The sequence below is a fragment of the Pseudomyrmex gracilis genome, unplaced genomic scaffold (genome assembly GCF_002006095.1).
Source record: "Pseudomyrmex gracilis isolate BER0280 unplaced genomic scaffold, ASM200609v1 scaffold_125, whole genome shotgun sequence".
Classification (NCBI taxonomy): domain Eukaryota; kingdom Metazoa; phylum Arthropoda; class Insecta; order Hymenoptera; family Formicidae; genus Pseudomyrmex; species Pseudomyrmex gracilis.
In genome coordinates, this window is record NW_018020709.1 from 363,532 (window position 1) to 382,076 (window position 18,545).

General features: G+C 40.2%; 3 protein-coding genes across 8 annotated transcripts in view; 1 reads left to right on the forward strand and 2 right to left on the reverse strand.

Annotated features, from left to right (window-relative positions):
• The window catches only part of LOC109856590 (box A-binding factor-like), a 74,608-nt gene extending 73,853 nt beyond the window's left edge, over window positions 1-755 (reverse strand). For all 3 annotated transcript variants that reach the window (XM_020432032.1, XM_020432031.1, XM_020432035.1), the window contains exon 1: window positions 26-755. In XM_020432032.1, the coding sequence (XP_020287621.1) occupies window positions 26-89 (64 nt within the window). In that variant the 5' untranslated portion in view covers window positions 90-755. The remainder of the gene's footprint in view (window positions 1-25) is intronic.
• Window positions 756-4,191: 3,436 nt separating this feature from the next.
• On the reverse strand, window positions 4,192-6,435 carry LOC109856596 (mitochondrial import receptor subunit TOM40 homolog 1-like). Its single transcript, XM_020432043.1, has 6 exons — window positions 6,120-6,435; window positions 5,525-5,642; window positions 5,062-5,312; window positions 4,813-4,974; window positions 4,578-4,727; window positions 4,192-4,493 (listed from the first exon to the last, which is right to left on the reverse strand). The coding sequence occupies exons 1-6, from the start codon at window positions 6,298-6,300 to the stop codon at window positions 4,354-4,356; spliced, it is 1,002 nt and encodes a 333-aa protein (XP_020287632.1). The 5' UTR covers window positions 6,301-6,435; the 3' UTR covers window positions 4,192-4,353.
• A 1,141-nt stretch (window positions 6,436-7,576) lies between these two features.
• LOC109856602 (serine/threonine-protein phosphatase PP1-beta catalytic subunit-like) lies at window positions 7,577-17,360 on the forward strand. 4 transcript variants are annotated; one of them, XR_002250400.1, is made up of 7 exons: window positions 7,578-7,713; window positions 8,880-8,951; window positions 14,593-15,080; window positions 15,215-15,313; window positions 15,469-15,708; window positions 15,815-15,986; window positions 16,515-17,360. XR_002250400.1 is itself a non-coding variant. In XM_020432055.1 (6 exons), the coding sequence occupies exons 1-6, from the start codon at window positions 7,662-7,664 to the stop codon at window positions 15,920-15,922; spliced, it is 1,059 nt and encodes a 352-aa protein (XP_020287644.1). In that variant the 5' UTR covers window positions 7,577-7,661; the 3' UTR covers window positions 15,923-17,360. The 4 variants fall into 4 exon arrangements, 1 of the variants encoding a protein (XP_020287644.1); XM_020432055.1 differs by having other exon boundaries at window positions 7,577-7,713; window positions 15,815-17,360; XR_002250401.1 differs by lacking the exon at window positions 8,880-8,951 and having other exon boundaries at window positions 7,580-7,713.
• Window positions 17,361-18,545: the final 1,185 nt, after the last annotated feature.

The window sequence follows — 18,545 nt, forward strand, 5'->3', positions numbered from 1 at the left end:
AAAAAAAAAAAACAGTGGTACTCACAATATTCCCGATGTCGATATTTGGTGGCCGGCTTGCCGTCGTCGTCGCTTCTTCTTCTCTTCATCTCACGCGATATCACTTTTTTTTCTCCTCTCAGAAAAATCGAGAGATTTGCAAATTGGTATCCTTCAGCCAATTGTCGTAAGTTCTCTTTCTCTCTCTCTTTCTCTCCCTCGTTTCAGCTACTGCTACTTCAATCTGAAGTTTGCATCTCGTCCGTACGAGAGTTTTGACTTGACACTTCGACGATGAGGAAGAAGAGGAAGAGGAGGATGTGACGGCTGTGTGTCCTGATATATATATATATATATCTTCCTCACTTGTGGAGAACTATATACGCGTGTGTATCGTCCTCTTCCGTTTTGCGCGTGAAAAAAAAATGTGGTTTAAAACAGAGAAAGAGGGAGAATGAGGAAAAGAAAGGAGCGATGTGCGTGTATACCGATCGGCGACTAGACGAAAATTAAGATCCGGCTTTTGCTTGCTATACGAGAACCCGCGCCACTGCTCTATGATCGAGAACGAGACTCGTGTATATTATGTACATAGAGCAAAAGCGCTTGCGGAGCAAGCGACGGAAGAGAGAGAGAGAGAGACGGAGTGAGAGAGGGTGTGGAAAGAGAGACGGAGAAAGAAAAAAGAACGGCAAAACACAAAAGAGAGAAAGAGAGAAAGAGAGAAAGAAAAGAAGGGGAGTGCAGCGAAGGAGAGACGGAAAATGAACGGGGCAATTGCAGCTACGCGAACGGCCGAGGCAAAATGCGCGAGTTCGCGCTGACGGGCGAGCGCTTGCACGCAAGGAGCGCACGAGGGTAAGACCGAGAACACCGCGAAGATGAACAAAGATGGACGAAAGGGGGCGAGCGGGCGGGCATTCTCGAGTGAGGAATAAGAGAGAACGGGTCGCGGGGTCGCGAGGAAGAGAAGGAGCGCGCATATATAACCGATACGAAAGCGGTGGTTGTGTGTGAAACACAGAGTCGCGGAAGAGGGAGAAGGTGATACCTCATGTCAGGCATTGACTGGAGGTGGGGGCTGCGCGGCGAATCATACCGGAGAAAAGTACAGGGGAGTAGTAAAGTCGGTGCGCGGCGCGACGCGCTGGCCTGTTTGTTATCGCGCGCGCGCGCGTAGGTTTTCTATACCCATCTATACTGCGGCGCGCGGTTTTCCTTATCAGTGCAAGAGGGTGGGGGGAGGCCGGCTAGTGACCCACCCCGTATACCCCTTCTTCGTTTCCTCCTCCTTCAACCGGTGGCCGTCGCGCCGCTTGCTCGTCTCGAGGCCGGCTCCTGTGCGCGTTTCACACTGCACCGTTCGCCGACTCGCTGCCTGGAATTTATGCACCGCCGAGAGTGTAATTTTATCGCGCTGTCTTATTTACTCGCGCCGCCTCGCGCCTTAAAAAAAAAAAAAGAAAATTGATGACGCTCTTGAACCGATTTTATAGTCCGTATTGTCGATTAATGGTTCAATTTTTTTTTCCAATCGGTCGATATCTATTAAATTTTATGCTCATATGCCGAAAAGATCTCGACGAAAAGAGAACTAGAGTTTAACGAGAGAGATATTGAGAGATGTACGTGTTAATTCGTATTTTTTACGGCGAGTAAAGCACGTTGAACGAAACAACAATTTAAAAAATGTATCCAATCGGTATTTGTTTCCAAAGAGGTTTTGCTCAAAATTTTCTCTTTTAAAATCATATTAAGTAAATATATATTCTTCGTAGCATAGCACGGGGGAAAACGCTCATTCTTTTACGCATTGATATAATTATACATTAATTACGCATTAAAGAAAAATTAGGGCCGGAAGTGCTCTATGTACTTTATGCGCTCTTTATATATCGTATACTGTGACGCATAAAGGAAGGGAAAGATTGTTTACAGGGTCGGCGAAACTAAACTATAAGCAAAGCGGCAGCGACTGTTTCGCCGGTGTCAGGTTACAGATACTCGGCTGTCAAGGACAAGCCTGTCCATTCATTCGCCCGATTCTTACGATCGATCGTTCATTCATTCACCCACCAATTGATTATAACTGACCCACATGATATACGTACATACGCGTGAGTCTTAGTACTTTGCCGAGTTTTTTTTTTCATGAAAATATTTATGCGCGCATACCTCCTCACAAGTGTGCGTTTTACTTTTCCAAATAATCCTTTCTTCTTTCAAGAGCCGACGTTCTGTAAAAAAAAAAAAAATATTCCCTCGTTTTATTTTTAAAAACACACATGCGGTATTTTCATACGGTTGTCGAGTTTTATAAATTAATATATAACATACCGATAAGAAAAAACCTTACCCAAACATAAGAACTTACTTAAATAAAGTTAGAACACGCACAAAATAAACTAAACTAACTAATTTTTAGAAATATATTTGAACTGTGCATTCTTAAAGATTTTATGTGCATTTCTACATTCAAGTAAGTAAGTTTCATATAAACAAACTCAAATCTCGCGGAGCGTTCAAATCACTGATGAGAATTCGAACTTCTTGAACGTAACAATGTTCCGCGATTATTGCGACACGTGACCTGCTTAAGTTTTGCGATAAACACACAATTCTTTTAATTCTAATTAAACACAATGTCTTTAGTTAAAATTTAAAAAATCATTTTTCTCTTATACGTTACATATAATTATATAATTTTTAAATACTCACCTTTACAGAGAAAAATATATCAATATCAATATACTATTAATTAAGTAATTTCACACCTCAAAAGAGATAAAAGCATAAAATATTCTTTGCAAGCTTAAAACATATGTGTGTACACACATGTTCTAAGTTTGCGAGAAAAGGGAGTTTGACCTTTATGGTCACATCATACGCACCATGCGCGCGCCCCCGCGTTCACCTCGAGCTTTTAATGATCCTCGCGCTAATTGCTTATTGTTTTCTCTGGGAAGTGAACTCGCGATTGCGCGCGCTGCGACCTCAGAAACTCCCGACCTCCATTCAACTAGAAGCAAACCGTCACTGCGCGTCCACTTGTGGAGAAATATCTTCTTACACACATGGTCTACAGAATAACGGGGTTTAAAACGTTCTTTGTACATTAGTTTTTTTTTTTTTTTTCTTCAACAATATACACAAGTTTTCATTCTGTCGTACTTACAAAAATCAAATTGCGTACAATCAGAACAAAGAGCAAGAAACTACTTCGCACACGCTGCTGCTCAAACTCCGACAAACCGAACAATCATCTCCTACTTAAATTCACACATATGTGAAGTTTTAAAATTAATTCTTTACACAACATATACAATTAGAGAATATAATTCTCCTGTACATGCCGCGGATACGACTACTACTCCGCCGATTAACGACATCGCGTGAGCAAAAGAGAAACATTACACATTTTGCTGCGAGTAATAATAAACGTATGAATTAAATTTTGAATATGTACAAAAAAAAAAAAACAATTTTGTACATATCGCAATTCGTGAATAAAAAATTATCAAAGTACATGACTGACATGTACAGAAATTTATATGCGCACTTGGCAATAATACCGATTCGTTGAGGGAAGGCTCCGCCGAATCACTCGACGAATCAGCGTGTTGCCGAGTGTGCAAAATATAAGAAAGTCTGTACATGATTTGTATAATAAATGCATTTGTATTTGTTGACAAAGAAACTTGTGAATAAATGCTAAAATTATACATAGTTGGATCGTGTATACATTACGTATATATTTTTACTATTTGTTGCAAACAATTCCAGAAAATTAGTTAAACTTAAAAAATAACGCTTTATATGATAAAGTGTTATTTTCCAAACTGTTAAGCAATAATAAATCTATTTTTTCTAGGTTTTCCCTTTCTCCCTTTTTTTTTTCTACATATTGAGATATTCAATGACGTTGATTTAGTTCGAGCGACAAATATAACGCACAATACGCAAACTATAACTATTTGTTTAAAAAAAAACGCTCGTAGTTTGTGTATTTGTTATATTTGTCGCTCCAAATCGATTTTAAGGACTTTGTGTAACATGCGCAATGTTAGTATTCGTTAAAAAATTTATCATCATACCTACCGAAGCGTATCTCTACGTGGAATATTTGTCACGAAAAGAATAATAAAAAAAAAAAAAAAGATAATTTAACAAGAGTCCAACGACAAAATTATTACACAGATGTACAAAAAACAATTAAACCGGCAAATTCTTTTAATCAAAATAACACTCAACACGAGTCAAAAAGGGATGTGACAGGTGGGAGACATTAAAATTACATGACAGTCCGACTGTGCACAGAGAAAGCAGAGTTCCCAAGTTCCTTTGGATATATGCGCGAGTCGCGCATAATCGCACCTAACCGATAATCATGCCGCAACCCAGTGTGAACTGCTGCTTGCTGTGATTCAGCATGCCACTGAGCGCGAATGAGAACGGCAGTGGTTGTAACCTCTTCTCTAAAACAGCTCCTACTGTCCAGTTTGTATCTACGCTACCTGCAACGTATCACGAATTAGAAATTTGAAAAAATCAGATTATTATTATATATCCAGAGATCCTCTCGTACTAAGTTTCAGCACCTTTAAACACTAAATCTGCTTTAGGTAAGTCGAGCTGATAGGCGATCGTTGCCGTTGCGTCCTGTATTCGCGCATTGATTTCTAATTCTACACCTACTTGTAGTTGCTCGCTAGCTTTTTGGTGGAAACAGAGGTGATAAGCGGAAGGACCTTAAAGGAATATTTAGTTAGAAAACGAAAACACAATTGCGAGAAATATGTTATAGGAAGTGTGTCAACATATTCATCAATTTACTTATGCTTCCGCTGAACGTAGAGTTGCCATTTGTATATCTTCCCGCGGCGGATAATAAAGCGATCTGTCCACCTGGTACACCAGGCCCACGTTGATACGCAAGCTCACCACCTAATGCAAGCGATGGCGTCACACTTTGAAGATAATGCAACACCATAACACCTGAAGATATATTTAAAACGCTTAATTTATAAATAAAACACAAAGAAGTGTTTTATATATTTGTTATTTCCTAAGTTATCAAATTACCAGACAAATTAAGAATGTCAGGATTGCCTAATGTTAACGAACAAGTATAGGCATCGCCACGATAATCAGCTGTCATTTGTACAGCTGTGAATTTGTTTCTCTGAACTTGCGCTGCCAATTTCCCTTTCAACCTAGACAGCTGATGAAAAATATTGGCATTAAGATTTCCACTTGGATCAATATCCCCCAACAATACGGGATACGCTTCTGAAGGTGATAGTTGTTTGGTGCCGACATAAGTTGCTCCAAACCTGACAAAAATTTAAATAAAATAATTCGCCTTATGACAAATATAACACGTTTGTTCTTTGTTTCCGCACTGACTGTTCTTTCCCTTTCTCTCTAAAACAATTTTATATGACTCTCTTTATTTTAACTGCATGAAAAATATAACACAGTTCAGAAACAAAGAACAGGCCAAATATAGAGGTTTTGAATTTTTGTTAATTCTTATTTCTGTTACCTGTATCCAGATGTCATCAAACTGGAACTCATATTAATGGTATGAGAAATGTGAAAATGATTGCTCAAACCTTTATTTACTACTAATTTTGCTCCTTCGAAATTCATAGGAAATATATCTGCAAAGAAAAACATGAATATATAACATATACATATATTATATATACATGTGTTATATATACATATATTATATATTATATATACATATTAAATATATTACATATACATATTATTAAACCGTTACGTGTTACAAGCATACACATGTACTACATATCATGACACACTGTTAAGGCAATTCATTGTTAGAAAATGCGATAGTAAAATAGTGTCAATCAAAAAATGACAAAGAAAAACGATTTTTATTTGCACATAATAAGCAAAATCAAATATAAAAATTTTCCTCTTGCGCTTCAACACAAGACAAATCGTGCGGTGAGGCACATCTGAACAGAAAAAATCCATGTATTAATTGTTACTCGTCGAGGATCTCACGTGCGTGACAGAAAGGTTTATCTGTGATAAATTAAAAAAAAAAACATCGCGAAGACAAAGTTATGCAAAAAATTCGTGATACGCGCTTTATTGATGTTACGTACCTTTGCACTTTTTGTGCAGATCCTCGATGGTGCCCGGATTGGTGTCGTGAACGGGCGTTTCGGCAGGCGCGTAAACGTTCGTCGACGATTCCGGCTTCTCTAAATTCGGCATCGCGCCGGGATACGGTGGCGACGGTGGTGATGGAGGAGGTGGTGCGGATGCTGCCATCGCGTTTCCCATTATTGCGGACGGCCACGTCGGATTCGACGGTGTTCGTTTGAAAACACGTGCTAATAAAACAGCTCGACGACCAGCCTCTCGACGGGTTATACGACACGCCGTGCCTCAACGTACGTCGCCATTTGTAAAAAATTAATAAAGACACGCTCGGCGCTAGTCGCGCGACGCCAATGTTGCCAACGTACGGTTTGGTATAAATGTAAACAATTCTAGAGAAATTTCTTTCACATTTCCGTTTATAAATTATTGGCTGCGATTGATTGTTAATTATCAGCATTAGGCTGGATCTTCATGCAGACACCGACGCTTTGACGTCAAACGTTGATTGGTGAAGAGCAGGTGGTGAGGGTAAATTAGGGCTGCCATTTACCCCTCACCATCCGCTTTTCACCAATCAACGTTTGATGTCAAAGCGCCAGTGTCTGCATGAGGATCCAGCCTTAGAGAGAAGACTGAGAACGGCCCTCTATAAAGCCTATGTCACACTACGGATTAGGATTGAGATTAGGATTGCAATTGGGGGCCAATCAGAGCGAAGATCACCAAACTTAGGATTGGTTTTCTTTCTTCTGATTGGTCAAGTTTCAATCCAATCTCAATCCCAATCCGTAGTGTGACATAGGCTTAAGGCTAATATTACATTTGTCGTACGACAACGATTTTAAGTACGTTGATTGGTTATCAGATAGAGCTTTATAAAGAACTCTATTTGATAGCCAATCAATTTATTTAAAATCTTTGTCCGTACGACAAATGTAATACTAAAGCCTAATAGCTTTTCCTCCTCGTAAAGGGTCGTCTACAATCGAGAGTTTTAGACTGTAACAGTAAGAAACTGACAAATCACAATCGATTATTCTTCTGTACTTTGCCTGTGATTGGTCAATTTCTTACTATTACGGTCTACAACTTTCCATTGTAGACGGATCTTATTAATTAATCTTAAGCCGGCGCGTATCCACGGGTAGTTGCACTCAACGGTTGAGAGATCATCACTTATGATAGGACTATTCTTCAAAATCTGCTGCGGTTCCAAAAGTATGATTCAATCAGAAGTGATTATCTCTCAACCGTTTTGCAACTGTTGAGTTGTCTGAACGCACCCAATCAGTGGACACGATTCTGGGGGATTTTTGTTTGGCCGCTTTCGCAAGTGCGACCGCATTGCGGATCCGGTCTTAGAAGAGAGTTCTCTTTCTATCGGCAGTCGATAAACGGGGCGCGTACACACGTCTCGCGTAAGCAAACATCAATGTGAATGTTGTTGCCGTGTTCGCATTGGCGGTGCAAATGCGCGCGGCTACGAGTCGGATACGAGCCAGTTCGCGAACATCGGGCCAGTCGCTCAGTGGCAGGAAAAAATGGCGGATGTGGACTTGAATATCGACAACTTGATACAAAGATTACTGGAAGGTATGTGATTGCGACGTAGCAACCGGCGCGAAAAAAACGCGGAAATCGCGTCGCGCGTCAATCAGACGCGATTTTGTCATTTCGTTTGTTGCGCGACAGCCTCAGGAATTTCGCGAAGCGGCGACGCGACGCAAAACCCGGGACTCGGACGCGAAGTCGACCGACTGCCTTCGGTTTTCTCTCGAACGCAACTCGTCGCTTACGTCGTCGTGTTTTTACGTACGCACGTATGTTCGTTCGCTCGCTTGATCGCTCGATCGTTCGCTCGCTCTCGTTTCACCCATCGTCGCGCGATAAAGATCCCGGACAAAATCCGATCCGCGTCGCGGACCTTTCTCTATTTCGCTCTCTCTATCTATCTCTCTCTCTCTTTTCTTTTTCTTCCTTTCTTTCATTTTGTCGAGAGCGTATATCGCGAGAGAGAGAGAAGTCGTGACGCGGTGCTCTCTCTTCCTCACCGCGCGTCATTTCTCCGCTTTTATGCCGCATTGCCGCACGGATTTTCTGCGACAGTCGATTGGAAAGAAAAAAAGAAAAAAAAAATAAGACTAAGAAGACTATCGATCTCGCCCGTACTACTACGTCGGATTGTTGCGGTCATCGTTATCATTTGTCGTCGTCGTCGTCGTCGTCGTCGTCGTCGTCGTCGATACGTCGCAGTCCCTTGGCACATACACGAATCGTTTGTAAAACTTAAAGGGACTCTATTCGTCATTCTGTCTTTCTCGTTCTGAGTTCCGCTATGTCTATTTTTCTCTCTCATTCCCTCTTCTTTTTGTTTTTTCTCTTTCTCTCTTTCTCTCTCTCTCTCTCTTTTTCTCTCTCTATTTTACTGTTTCTCGCTCATGTACGTTCTTCCACTTCCCTCTCAGCGTACATATCGTCTCAGTACTCATCGTCTCACATCGTCTCTCACACACGAGACTTAAAGAGTCTCTCCTTCCCCCCTCCCCCTCCCCCTATCTTCTCCCCCGCAACCTGCCGTCGCATCACCCGCCCCCTTCGCCCTTTTACGCCGCTGACCATAGCGCTCTATCATGATTTTTCATCCTCGTTCACTTCTCTCTCAGGCGCAGAAGGAAACGGAAAAAAAAAAATCTCTTTTTGTTTGTTTTCTCTCTCATGCTACACGAATGCGGGAATCTCCCCTTCTTGTGCGGGTAAAGTATACCACACGCAGAAAGACCAGGTTCAGAAGAAAGCCAAGCTAAAAGATATTTTCTCGTCAGACTTCGTCGGTACGCAACTACTATACAAGCAACAATAAATCCACCAGCATCAAATTTCCGTAAACACAGCAAAAAAAGAAACAAAAAAGAATTCCTTTTTTTTTTTTATTTCCCCTTCCCCCCAGAAAAACGTAGAGAGCTGAATTGCGTTTCTTTGACTTGTGTCGTCGAATCGAAAAACGCGCGAAAAACTTTTTTCAAAGCAGCGAGGACTCGAGAAGAAAATCCAATTCACACACACACACAGACTCTGGCTGGTTCCGTTTTCGAGTAGCAGCAGCTCGTTCATTTGACGGAGAATGTTGGATTGTGATTTTTTTTTTTTTTTTTTTTTTTGATTTGCTTTTTGCTGCGCTCAAGTCCGCGCTGCTTCAAGTTTTCTCGCGCGCGCGCGCGTGTTCTCCCGGCTTTGCTTTCTCTTTGGAGTCAAGCTTTTTTTCCCGACTGTATTTTGTTAGTATTGTTATATATATATTACGATCCTCCGCTATATATATCCGGCATGTGCGCGTACCACGCGATTTGCTCGGCACCGCGCGGTTTTTTTTATTAAACGTGGCCGTCGCGTTCGCATTTCGATATACCCGATTCGAAATTTAGCGTCTACATTGAACCTCAATTTTTGAAAAAAGAAAATTTCGGACGTATAGCAGCGTCAAAGTAGCATCTACTTTTTTTCTTACTCCTATCAGAGCCTATATCAGAGCCTATCAGAGCCTGCAATGCGCAGATTGATATGAGAATTGAACCCTGCTTTAAAACTTTAGCAGGAAAAAAGGAAATTTCGGACGTACAGCAGCGTCAAAGTAGCATCTACTTTTTTTCTTACTCCTACTTTGAGCCTATCAGAGCCTGCAATGCGCAGATTGATATGAGAATTGAACCCTACTTTAAAACTTTAGCAGGAAAAAAGGAAATTTCGGACGTACAGCAGCGTCAAAGTAGGATCTACTTTCTCTCTTACTCTTACATAAAAAAAAGAAAAATTGAGGCTCGATGTAGACGCTAAATTTCGACTCGGGTAAATTTGCAAACGCACAAAGATAAGAAATCTCGATAATCTCATTTGGCGGGGTTATTAAGCGCGTTAAATGCTGTTGTTTCGCTGATGTTTTTTGTTTACAATTTTTAGTTCAAATGCCGCTTGCAAAAGGTGAAACACGTCTTTCGCGTGTTCCACGTTTTTCGAGAAACTTGACGTTTAAGGTTGCGTTAAAAAAAAAAAAAAAAAAAAAAACGGGGAATGACATTTAGGACATAGGCCACGTTTATAAAATGCTAAATGCGCGCGTTTGTGCCAGCAAAATACACGGGCCGCAATTATGCTTCTCCGATGTCTCGCCGCGTGCTTTTACCCACCCGCTCGCTCTCGATCCGATTTTCTTATCTCCTTCTCTCCCTCTCTCTTTGTTTTCTTATAACTTTTCAAGTGGAGAAACTGTGTGATCCCGCACGTAAGTGTGATCCCTCTCTCGCTCGCGGCTCTCTTTATATTCCTCTCGGTCATCGATCCTCCATCGCGACCGCATCTTCTTGTCGTCAGTGTTGGAACTTCCGAGACAAGATTGTGTTTACACAATTCCGGTGTGTCAAAGAAACCTTCCGAGTGTCATTGAGATATATCGAGTGCTCGCAAAATAGCCCTCTTGAATTCCAATTTATCTCTGCGAGAATCCATCGACGCACGTCTTCGATATATTTGTCACATTTCCCTCTTTTTTCCTTCCTTTTCCTCTTCCCCTCCCCAATTCGTGTAGCCCGGTTGATCAAATGCTTTTTATTTTTTATTCATTTTATTTTTTTTTATTTTTTATCCAGACGAGAGCAACGTAGATTGTTGTGTAGAGCAAGCGTTAAGGAAAATTGTTAGCGTAAATGTTATTATATAGCATTTGGAGCGCGCGCACACACACACGCTTTTAGACGACACACTTTTTAATAGATTGTGCTTTGTAAACTGCGTGGTGTGTTTGCCGCGACGTGCATGTGGCGCCTTTGATTGTATCTCCCGCTCGGCACGTTGTTATTCAAAAGATAAATATTCCTCTCTTCCTTTCCCCTCTTCAGCCTCTTCTCCACGCAGGAGAATCGTAAATTATCTCGACGAAGAATATTTTTGTGTTAAAAACACAAATTCGAATCGCGCGCGCGATATTTGCCGGCGACGGGGGGGGGGTAAAGTGTCTCTGACCGAAAAGGATTATCTTATCAGCGCGCGGAAATAGTCGTCGTTATCTTTGTAAATTGTTTTACCGGTAAAGACTCATTATTTTTTTTTAGATTAAAACGCAATTTTGAGAAATATACCTATTGGTCAATTGAGTTCGTTATTTGTTTTTATTGTTGATTTATTCTTCGAGGAAATTGCGAGATGTGTTTTAGAGCGCAATGCAATTTTTTGAAACAACACACACGATCGTGTTTGATGTGAAATTTTTGTGCAAAGTAACGTTTAAAAACGTCAAAAAAAAGACGTGAGAAAAATTGACAGATTTCAGTTCGTACACAGCGATTGTTAATTAACTTTGCGCGCGCGGTGATAACAATGTCGAGGATTTTTTTTTTGTCGCTCTTAAACGTGTTAACAGAATTTGAGAGTCGAACGAATAAAACAAATTTATTTTCAACCGCCTCAAAAGGCGAATTATCTCGAATCCTTTTATCTCGTCAGAAAAAAAAAAAAGTGCGTTCAAACGCGCGCGCGCGCGCGCGTAGATACAATCGCGATTTTGTCGGTTTTCTCTCGACAAACAACACAGTGCTGATGTTTTAATTAGATTTCCCGATTCCGGCGGTGTATCATCCGAAACTCCGCGAGTGCGATGGATTATATTCGGCATCGCTGCGAGAAAAAAAAATTTTACGGTAACGAGGCGTACGTTCTCGTCGCCGTCGCGTGTCCCTGAGACAAGATAAAGTTCGCGCTCTCTCTCTCTAAAGTAATCGCTAACAAGATCGTACACCATTTTTATATTTTTAACTTCTTCAGGGACAGGTTTATTTATGATTTATCATTTTCTTCTCATCACACTTTGTGACGAAGAGCGAGAGGCTCAGAGAGTCTGCACGACGAGCCGGTTTAATTATCGGATATCGAGCACATCGCGAGCCTATCTTAGAATCTTTCGCATTAAAACGCGCGCTTGTAACAAAAGTAGTCGAGAGATCTCGCGTGAAGGAAAAAGCTGTTGGACAAAATGTTGTCCAGCTGAATTCACTTTCGCGTTTCGAATTATTAATTTGTAATTTTTCTCCCGTGCGAAATATAATTTCTATATAATCTTGAAAGTATAAAAACTAATAGTGTAAATCGCGACAAGTACGCGCGTGTGTGAATATAAAACAGAGATTTTAATTTTTATCAGCACGCGAGAGTTGACGCGCGAGATGCGTCGAGTAATTTTCGGAATAGTCGAAGAAACTCGTTTTTACAACTTATCCGATATGTGAGTTATTTTGAGCAACTCAACTGCTTTCACGGAGAGTGACATATATTTCCAGTTTGGAATACACACGTTCTCCGTCTCTTCTCCCTTCGCTCTCTCCGCGGTATCGCGGTGGAAGTTACAATAGTTTCTTCCTCGTCCCCCTCCTCCCTCCCCCCGAGGAGGGGCGGCGGAATCTCTGCATCTCCGCTCTATGGCTCGCCGTGACCTTGCTAATATGCAGTTTTCCAATAAACCAGTATCGGCCCAGTTCAACCGTACCGTGAATTTCCTTTTAACGCCTATAAATAAACATACCGACGACGACACATCCATAGCGTCATAAAGAGAGATGATCTTGCACCAGATTGTTGTTAAAATCACCTGTTTCTCCCTGTTTTTTCGACGTTTTTTTTCCTTGTTCAACGCTTTGGATGTTGAGAGCAATTTAGTCCGTCGGGACATATACTATTCGGTACATACTCGCGACGGACACACACGCGCGCGTGTTGAATTGATTTCGCCGACACATTTAAGGATAGTTAAAAATTACAGGCGTTAATTTTTTTTGGGTAAAACCGCGCGTGCGATCGCGAAATTTTTTTTGTTTTATTTTCTATTCGCGTGGCAAACACCACACGTGTAAAAATTTGTGTTCGCTCACGCGTTCGTGCCTTGTTGCGTGCCTTGTTGCGATTATGATATTCGACGGGCTTAGGAAGCCGCGGAAAGTTCAATCATCCAGAGCGTCGTCATAGACTGCGACTCAGAATCCATAGTTGAATAATTCTCTAGGTCTTGTCGAGTCGTATTACGCGATTCATTCGGAGATGGATCTCTTTGTTTGTTTGTTTTTTTGTCCCCCTTTCGTCTCTCTTTTTGCCCGTTTTTCTTTTTTCCTCTCTTTTTCTCCGCAAGAGAAAACTCCCCAAAAACATCTTGTTTGTTCCCGTCTTATCTCTCTCTCTCTCTCTCTCTCCCCACGTTGCCTTGGACGAGCTTACCTAAGTATAATATATATATTTCACACACGCCTTTGACGCTATTATAGTCGATGCGATACCACCGTAGACCACGCCGGAAGTACCGTGACTGTACCCACAGTGTGCAAAGTGCTCGAAAATAGGCAAAGAAGAAAATAAGGCCTAACCACCGTAATTATATATTCTGTAATACCGTAAATCTCTCGTCTCTATCACCCCTGTTTTTTTTTTTTTTTCTTACTGAGAACGGCTAATTTAACCGACAGAATTTTTAATCGTCTTCCACGCCCCCAAAAAGTAGAGTTATGCTCGTACCTGTGAAAAAAAAAGAATTATACATATATATACAAAAATAAAAATAGATCAACTTCAATAACTCCTCATTAGTGCGGTAGACAAAAAAAAAACAACGCGTCGTCATTCGGCGCGTCTCATTGTCGATCAGACACATTTGTTTGTTTTAAAGCGACTCGAACAGAGAACGTCACGTGTGTCTGACAGCCATATTTTTCCCCGCTTATTGTGTTCTCCTCGACGATTTGCGCGAACCTACCTATCTGCGACAAATCGAAATTGCGAACGTTGCGCGCGTATGAATAGAGATGCGGCGCGCGCGCGCGCGCGACAAGAGAGAGAGAAGAATTGACAGAATAATGATATTATTATTAGCATTATCGCGCACGCTCGAGTAATCATCAGCAGAAGTAACACGCGGGTTTTCGCGTATTATAAGTATAATAATGCGGCGTGTTGTAAGTTGCGCCGCTAATTATACATGACAATGGCATTATCGATTATCTTTCCGGAGATAGATTCCGCCTGTGTTCTTATATACGTTAAAGATAGACCTCCGTCGGTGTATAAAAACATCTGAGAGAAAATCTGAGATTAACTGTGTGACACACATATCGTATTGACGAAATTTAACGAACTTGTACGTTGTATTCGTTCGCTTTTGTGTATTTTTTGCTTTTTAATTCTTTTAATTCTTATTTTATGGTTTCGGTAATTTCTTAACACGCGAAACCATATTGTTTCTTTTATTTGTAATTTCACGTCGCCAAAAATTGCAAATGTAATTGTCGAGAAACAACGAGGAAAAATGTTTTCAACAAAAAAGAAAATTTATATTTCGCTACGCGAGTTTTTGCTAACCTACCGCACTAACGAGGGGTTTCTTCTCTGATCTCTCGCGAAACTCTCCTGCAATTAAACGTTAAAAATTTCTATGGGCATATACAGTCAGAGGATGTCGACCGGGCAAAACCGTAATCATGACGGAGGCCGAGGTGCGCGGTCTCTGTCTCAAGTCCCGGGAGATTTTCCTGCAGCAGCCGATTCTTCTGGAGCTCGAGGCGCCGCTTAAGATCTGCGGCGACATACACGGACAATACACCGATCTGTTGCGGTTGTTCGAGTACGGCGGTTTTCCGCCCGAGGCCAACTACCTGTTTCTCGGCGACTACGTCGACCGGGGTAAGCAGTCCCTGGAGACGATATGTCTTCTACTGGCTTACAAGATCAAGTATCCGGAGAACTTTTTTCTTCTGCGCGGCAATCACGAATGCGCCAGCATAAACAGGATATACGGTTTCTACGACGAGTGCAAACGACGGTACAACATCAAGCTCTGGAAGACGTTCACGGATTGCTTTAACTGCTTGCCCATAGCCGCGATAATCGACGAGAAGATCTTTTGCTGCCACGGCGGGCTCAGTCCTGATCTACAGGTAATTTACGCGAGTCGCGCGAGGACGTTCATAGTTTCTTATGTATGTACGTATCGAAAAGTGTGTTAATTAAACAGATATGAGAGTTTCGGATAAAGATTGTGTAAAGCTCAATGGTTTATAACGTGTTTCAGGGAATGGAGCAAATCAGAAGAATTATGCGTCCAACTGATGTACCTGATACCGGTCTTCTCTGTGATCTCTTGTGGTCCGATCCCGACAAAGACGTTCAGGTGTGAAACACTTGTGTGACGTGTGCGGAGCACGCCTCATTGACACACGCTCCTGACGTATTGTTAATTAACTTAAAGACAATTAGCGTTAATTAACTTAAAGACAATTACGTTTGTCATAATTGCTCGCGTTCTTTTTGTTTTTTTTTATTCAGGGTTGGGGCGAGAACGACAGAGGAGTGTCCTTTACATTTGGTCCGGATGTTGTATCCAAGTTCTTGAATCGTCACGACATGGATCTGATATGCAGAGCGCATCAAGTCGTCGAGGACGGTTACGAATTCTTCGCCAAACGGCAGCTCGTTACATTATTCTCCGCGCCGAACTATTGCGGCGAGTTCGACAATGCCGGCGGAATGATGAGCGTCGACGAAACCCTTATGTGCAGTTTTCAGGTGATTTGACGGAAAGCGGATTTTTTCTCGCCTCTCTTGCTCGTTTACGCAACACATCACATTTTGTCGCGTCGTACTTGTCTCTCGTTTTGTTTTTGTTTTTCAGATCCTGAAGCCGTCGGAAAAGAAAGCGAAGTATCAGTATGGAGGAATGAACACAGGTCAAACCGGTAGACCATCTACACCACAGAGGAATCCAGCGAAAAAGAAATGACAGCCTTCTACCGATCCTGCGCAACAACAAACGCGATTATCCATAATGGAGGCTATCATGCTAGGTAAATCTGCTTTATGCCTGTCAAAGCTTACTTAATCACTTTTAGTCGATCACTTATGTGCATTAGTACGAATCTATTTCCCACGATTATCAGTTACAAAAAAACAAAAAAAAACAAAAAAAAACAGACAAAAAACCCAGAGAAAAAAAAAAGATCAGAAAAAAGGAAAGAAGGAAACGGAGAGCGGAAGGAAGCGAGAAACGTAAGTCGTTACGTCATTACGTTGTATTTAAGTTCTTCGCGCGATATGATTCGCAACGAGATGTTAGATCGTTTTATATTTAGCGCGCGACGTTTTTCAACACACACGAGTATACATGTATACATACAATCTCTCAAGAGCGCGGTTTAAACGTTTTACATGCGACGATTGGTGCAAGGCAAAAGATAAGACATTTTAAATGAATTCGCGAAAGTTCTTGCTGTTGCTTTTTGTAGCCGATGTGCTTTTGTTGAAGACACCCGAAACCCGGTATCTCGTCTCGGATGTCACGATCTGATCTCGTCTTTGATTTTCATGTGTTTCAGCACGAAGACGTCGAGTGATACAGAACTAATCTAATCTGATAAAGCTAAACCGTAATAAAAAAGATTATACCTCTTCCTCGAGATTTGCAACTTAAAAAAGAATTTAAAAAAAATACAAAAAATTCAAAAAAAAAAAAAAAAATACATTAGCGATTCGCGGTGAATCGAGTTTTGACCATACTTGACGAAGGATCGCTCGTAGAACAATTATATCTCGCGGCGATTATCTTATTCGATGCTATCTTCCATAAACGGAGCGATCCTTTGTAAAGCTAGCGCTCATCCAACAAACAAAAAAAACAAAAAACAAAAAAAAAACAAAGCATTTTGTCATTCTCATTTTGTATTTATTGCTTCCACTGTTAAATGTTGAGTGTAATTATGAAAGACTCGCTGTTATTATTATTATTATTATATCATCATTAATAATATTAATTTTATTTTTAATATTATTTTTATCATTGCTTCTTTTAGCAGCTAATTTAAATATCATTGTTTCATGAGAGAAAGAGAAAGAGAGAGAAATTAGGGAAAGAAAAGGATGTGAGAGGTTGTGTGTGAATAAATGTGCGTCTGCGCGCGTGTGTGTATATGAAAAAGAGAAAGATGTTACGTGTATATAGATGATATATATGTATACACACATATATATATATATATTTTTGACCATTTATCTTTTCTCTTATTGTTAGATCATTTATTCATTACTGATTTATTTGTATCATCATGTACAGTATTCCGAGCGTGGTAAAAACAACTTGTATGTTCCGAAGACATGTCGTAGACGAAGTGGGTTATTTATTTTCTTGATGCAATGAATCGAGCAATTAAAAAAAAAAAAAAAAATACAGAAAAATACAGTATTTTTAAAATAAAGGCTTCTACGCGTTATTATTACTTTTAAATTATGTGTTTACTTTTATAAAGATTTGCTAATTTACCACAAGAATTTATAAAATTGTGAAAAAGAACGAAGAACTAAAGAGTGTGTGACTTATACTGTACAAAAAAAAAAAAAAAAAAATAAGCGATTAGAAGAATCTTAGACGCGAGCTATATTCATGCTTGTGATAAAGGCGAATATGAATGTAAAACAGTATCATTTAATTCGTTAAATATTGTACATATGCACAATAGAAAGATAATTGTTTGTTTTTTTTTTTTTTTTTTTTCTGGATCGAGCGAATACACGTCTCTCAGTGATGCTTTTTAACAAGTCCGACCGATACAGATTTCGATTTCAACGAGTCAGAATTTTGCGTTTGCGCTTGTGCGTTTGTATTGAATAATCGGCATTATTAATGCCTTCGCATCTGCCAGGTCTAAAGTCTGAATTGCATTGTTTTTCAATTAGTCGCGTCATTGTTTCTGCATTCTTTTAATGCCGATCTTTGTACTGTGTATGACTTTGTACTGATACTAATAACGACTCTTCGATGTTTTCTTTTTTCTTTTTTCAAAATGAATTACGGCAGCAAATCGCATTTAACGCATTTATTTACACAATCTCAACGTGTATTATTTATGTAGCGTATATATATATATATATACATAGAGAAATCGTTTAGATTCGTTTTTACGTTGATCGTATATTTCATGTACGAATGCCATATCTAATGTAATATACACTTCGAGAGAAAGAAAATTTTACAAAATTCTTTACGAAAGCAATAATTGATAATGAACATGGTGAATAATGACGTTAGAAGAGAAAAAAATATACATCTTTCTGTATTGAAGCGTGCACTCGTGTCTTCTGAAGATTTATCAAATAAGTAATTTGTTTTGTTAATTTTTCGAAAACAAAAACATTTTTTATGTAATAATCGAACAAAATCTGCTATGCGTGCGAATGAAACAAAAATAATGAGATATCTACATAAAAGTATATTTGTCGACGACCGCATGTAGATTGATCATTAGCGATGTTGTGTCGTTAACCTACAACTTACTGTAATTAAGACAAAATTCGGAAATTTATACAGAGAACGACACACGTATCACAAAACCTTGAAGAAAGACCTTGCCCCG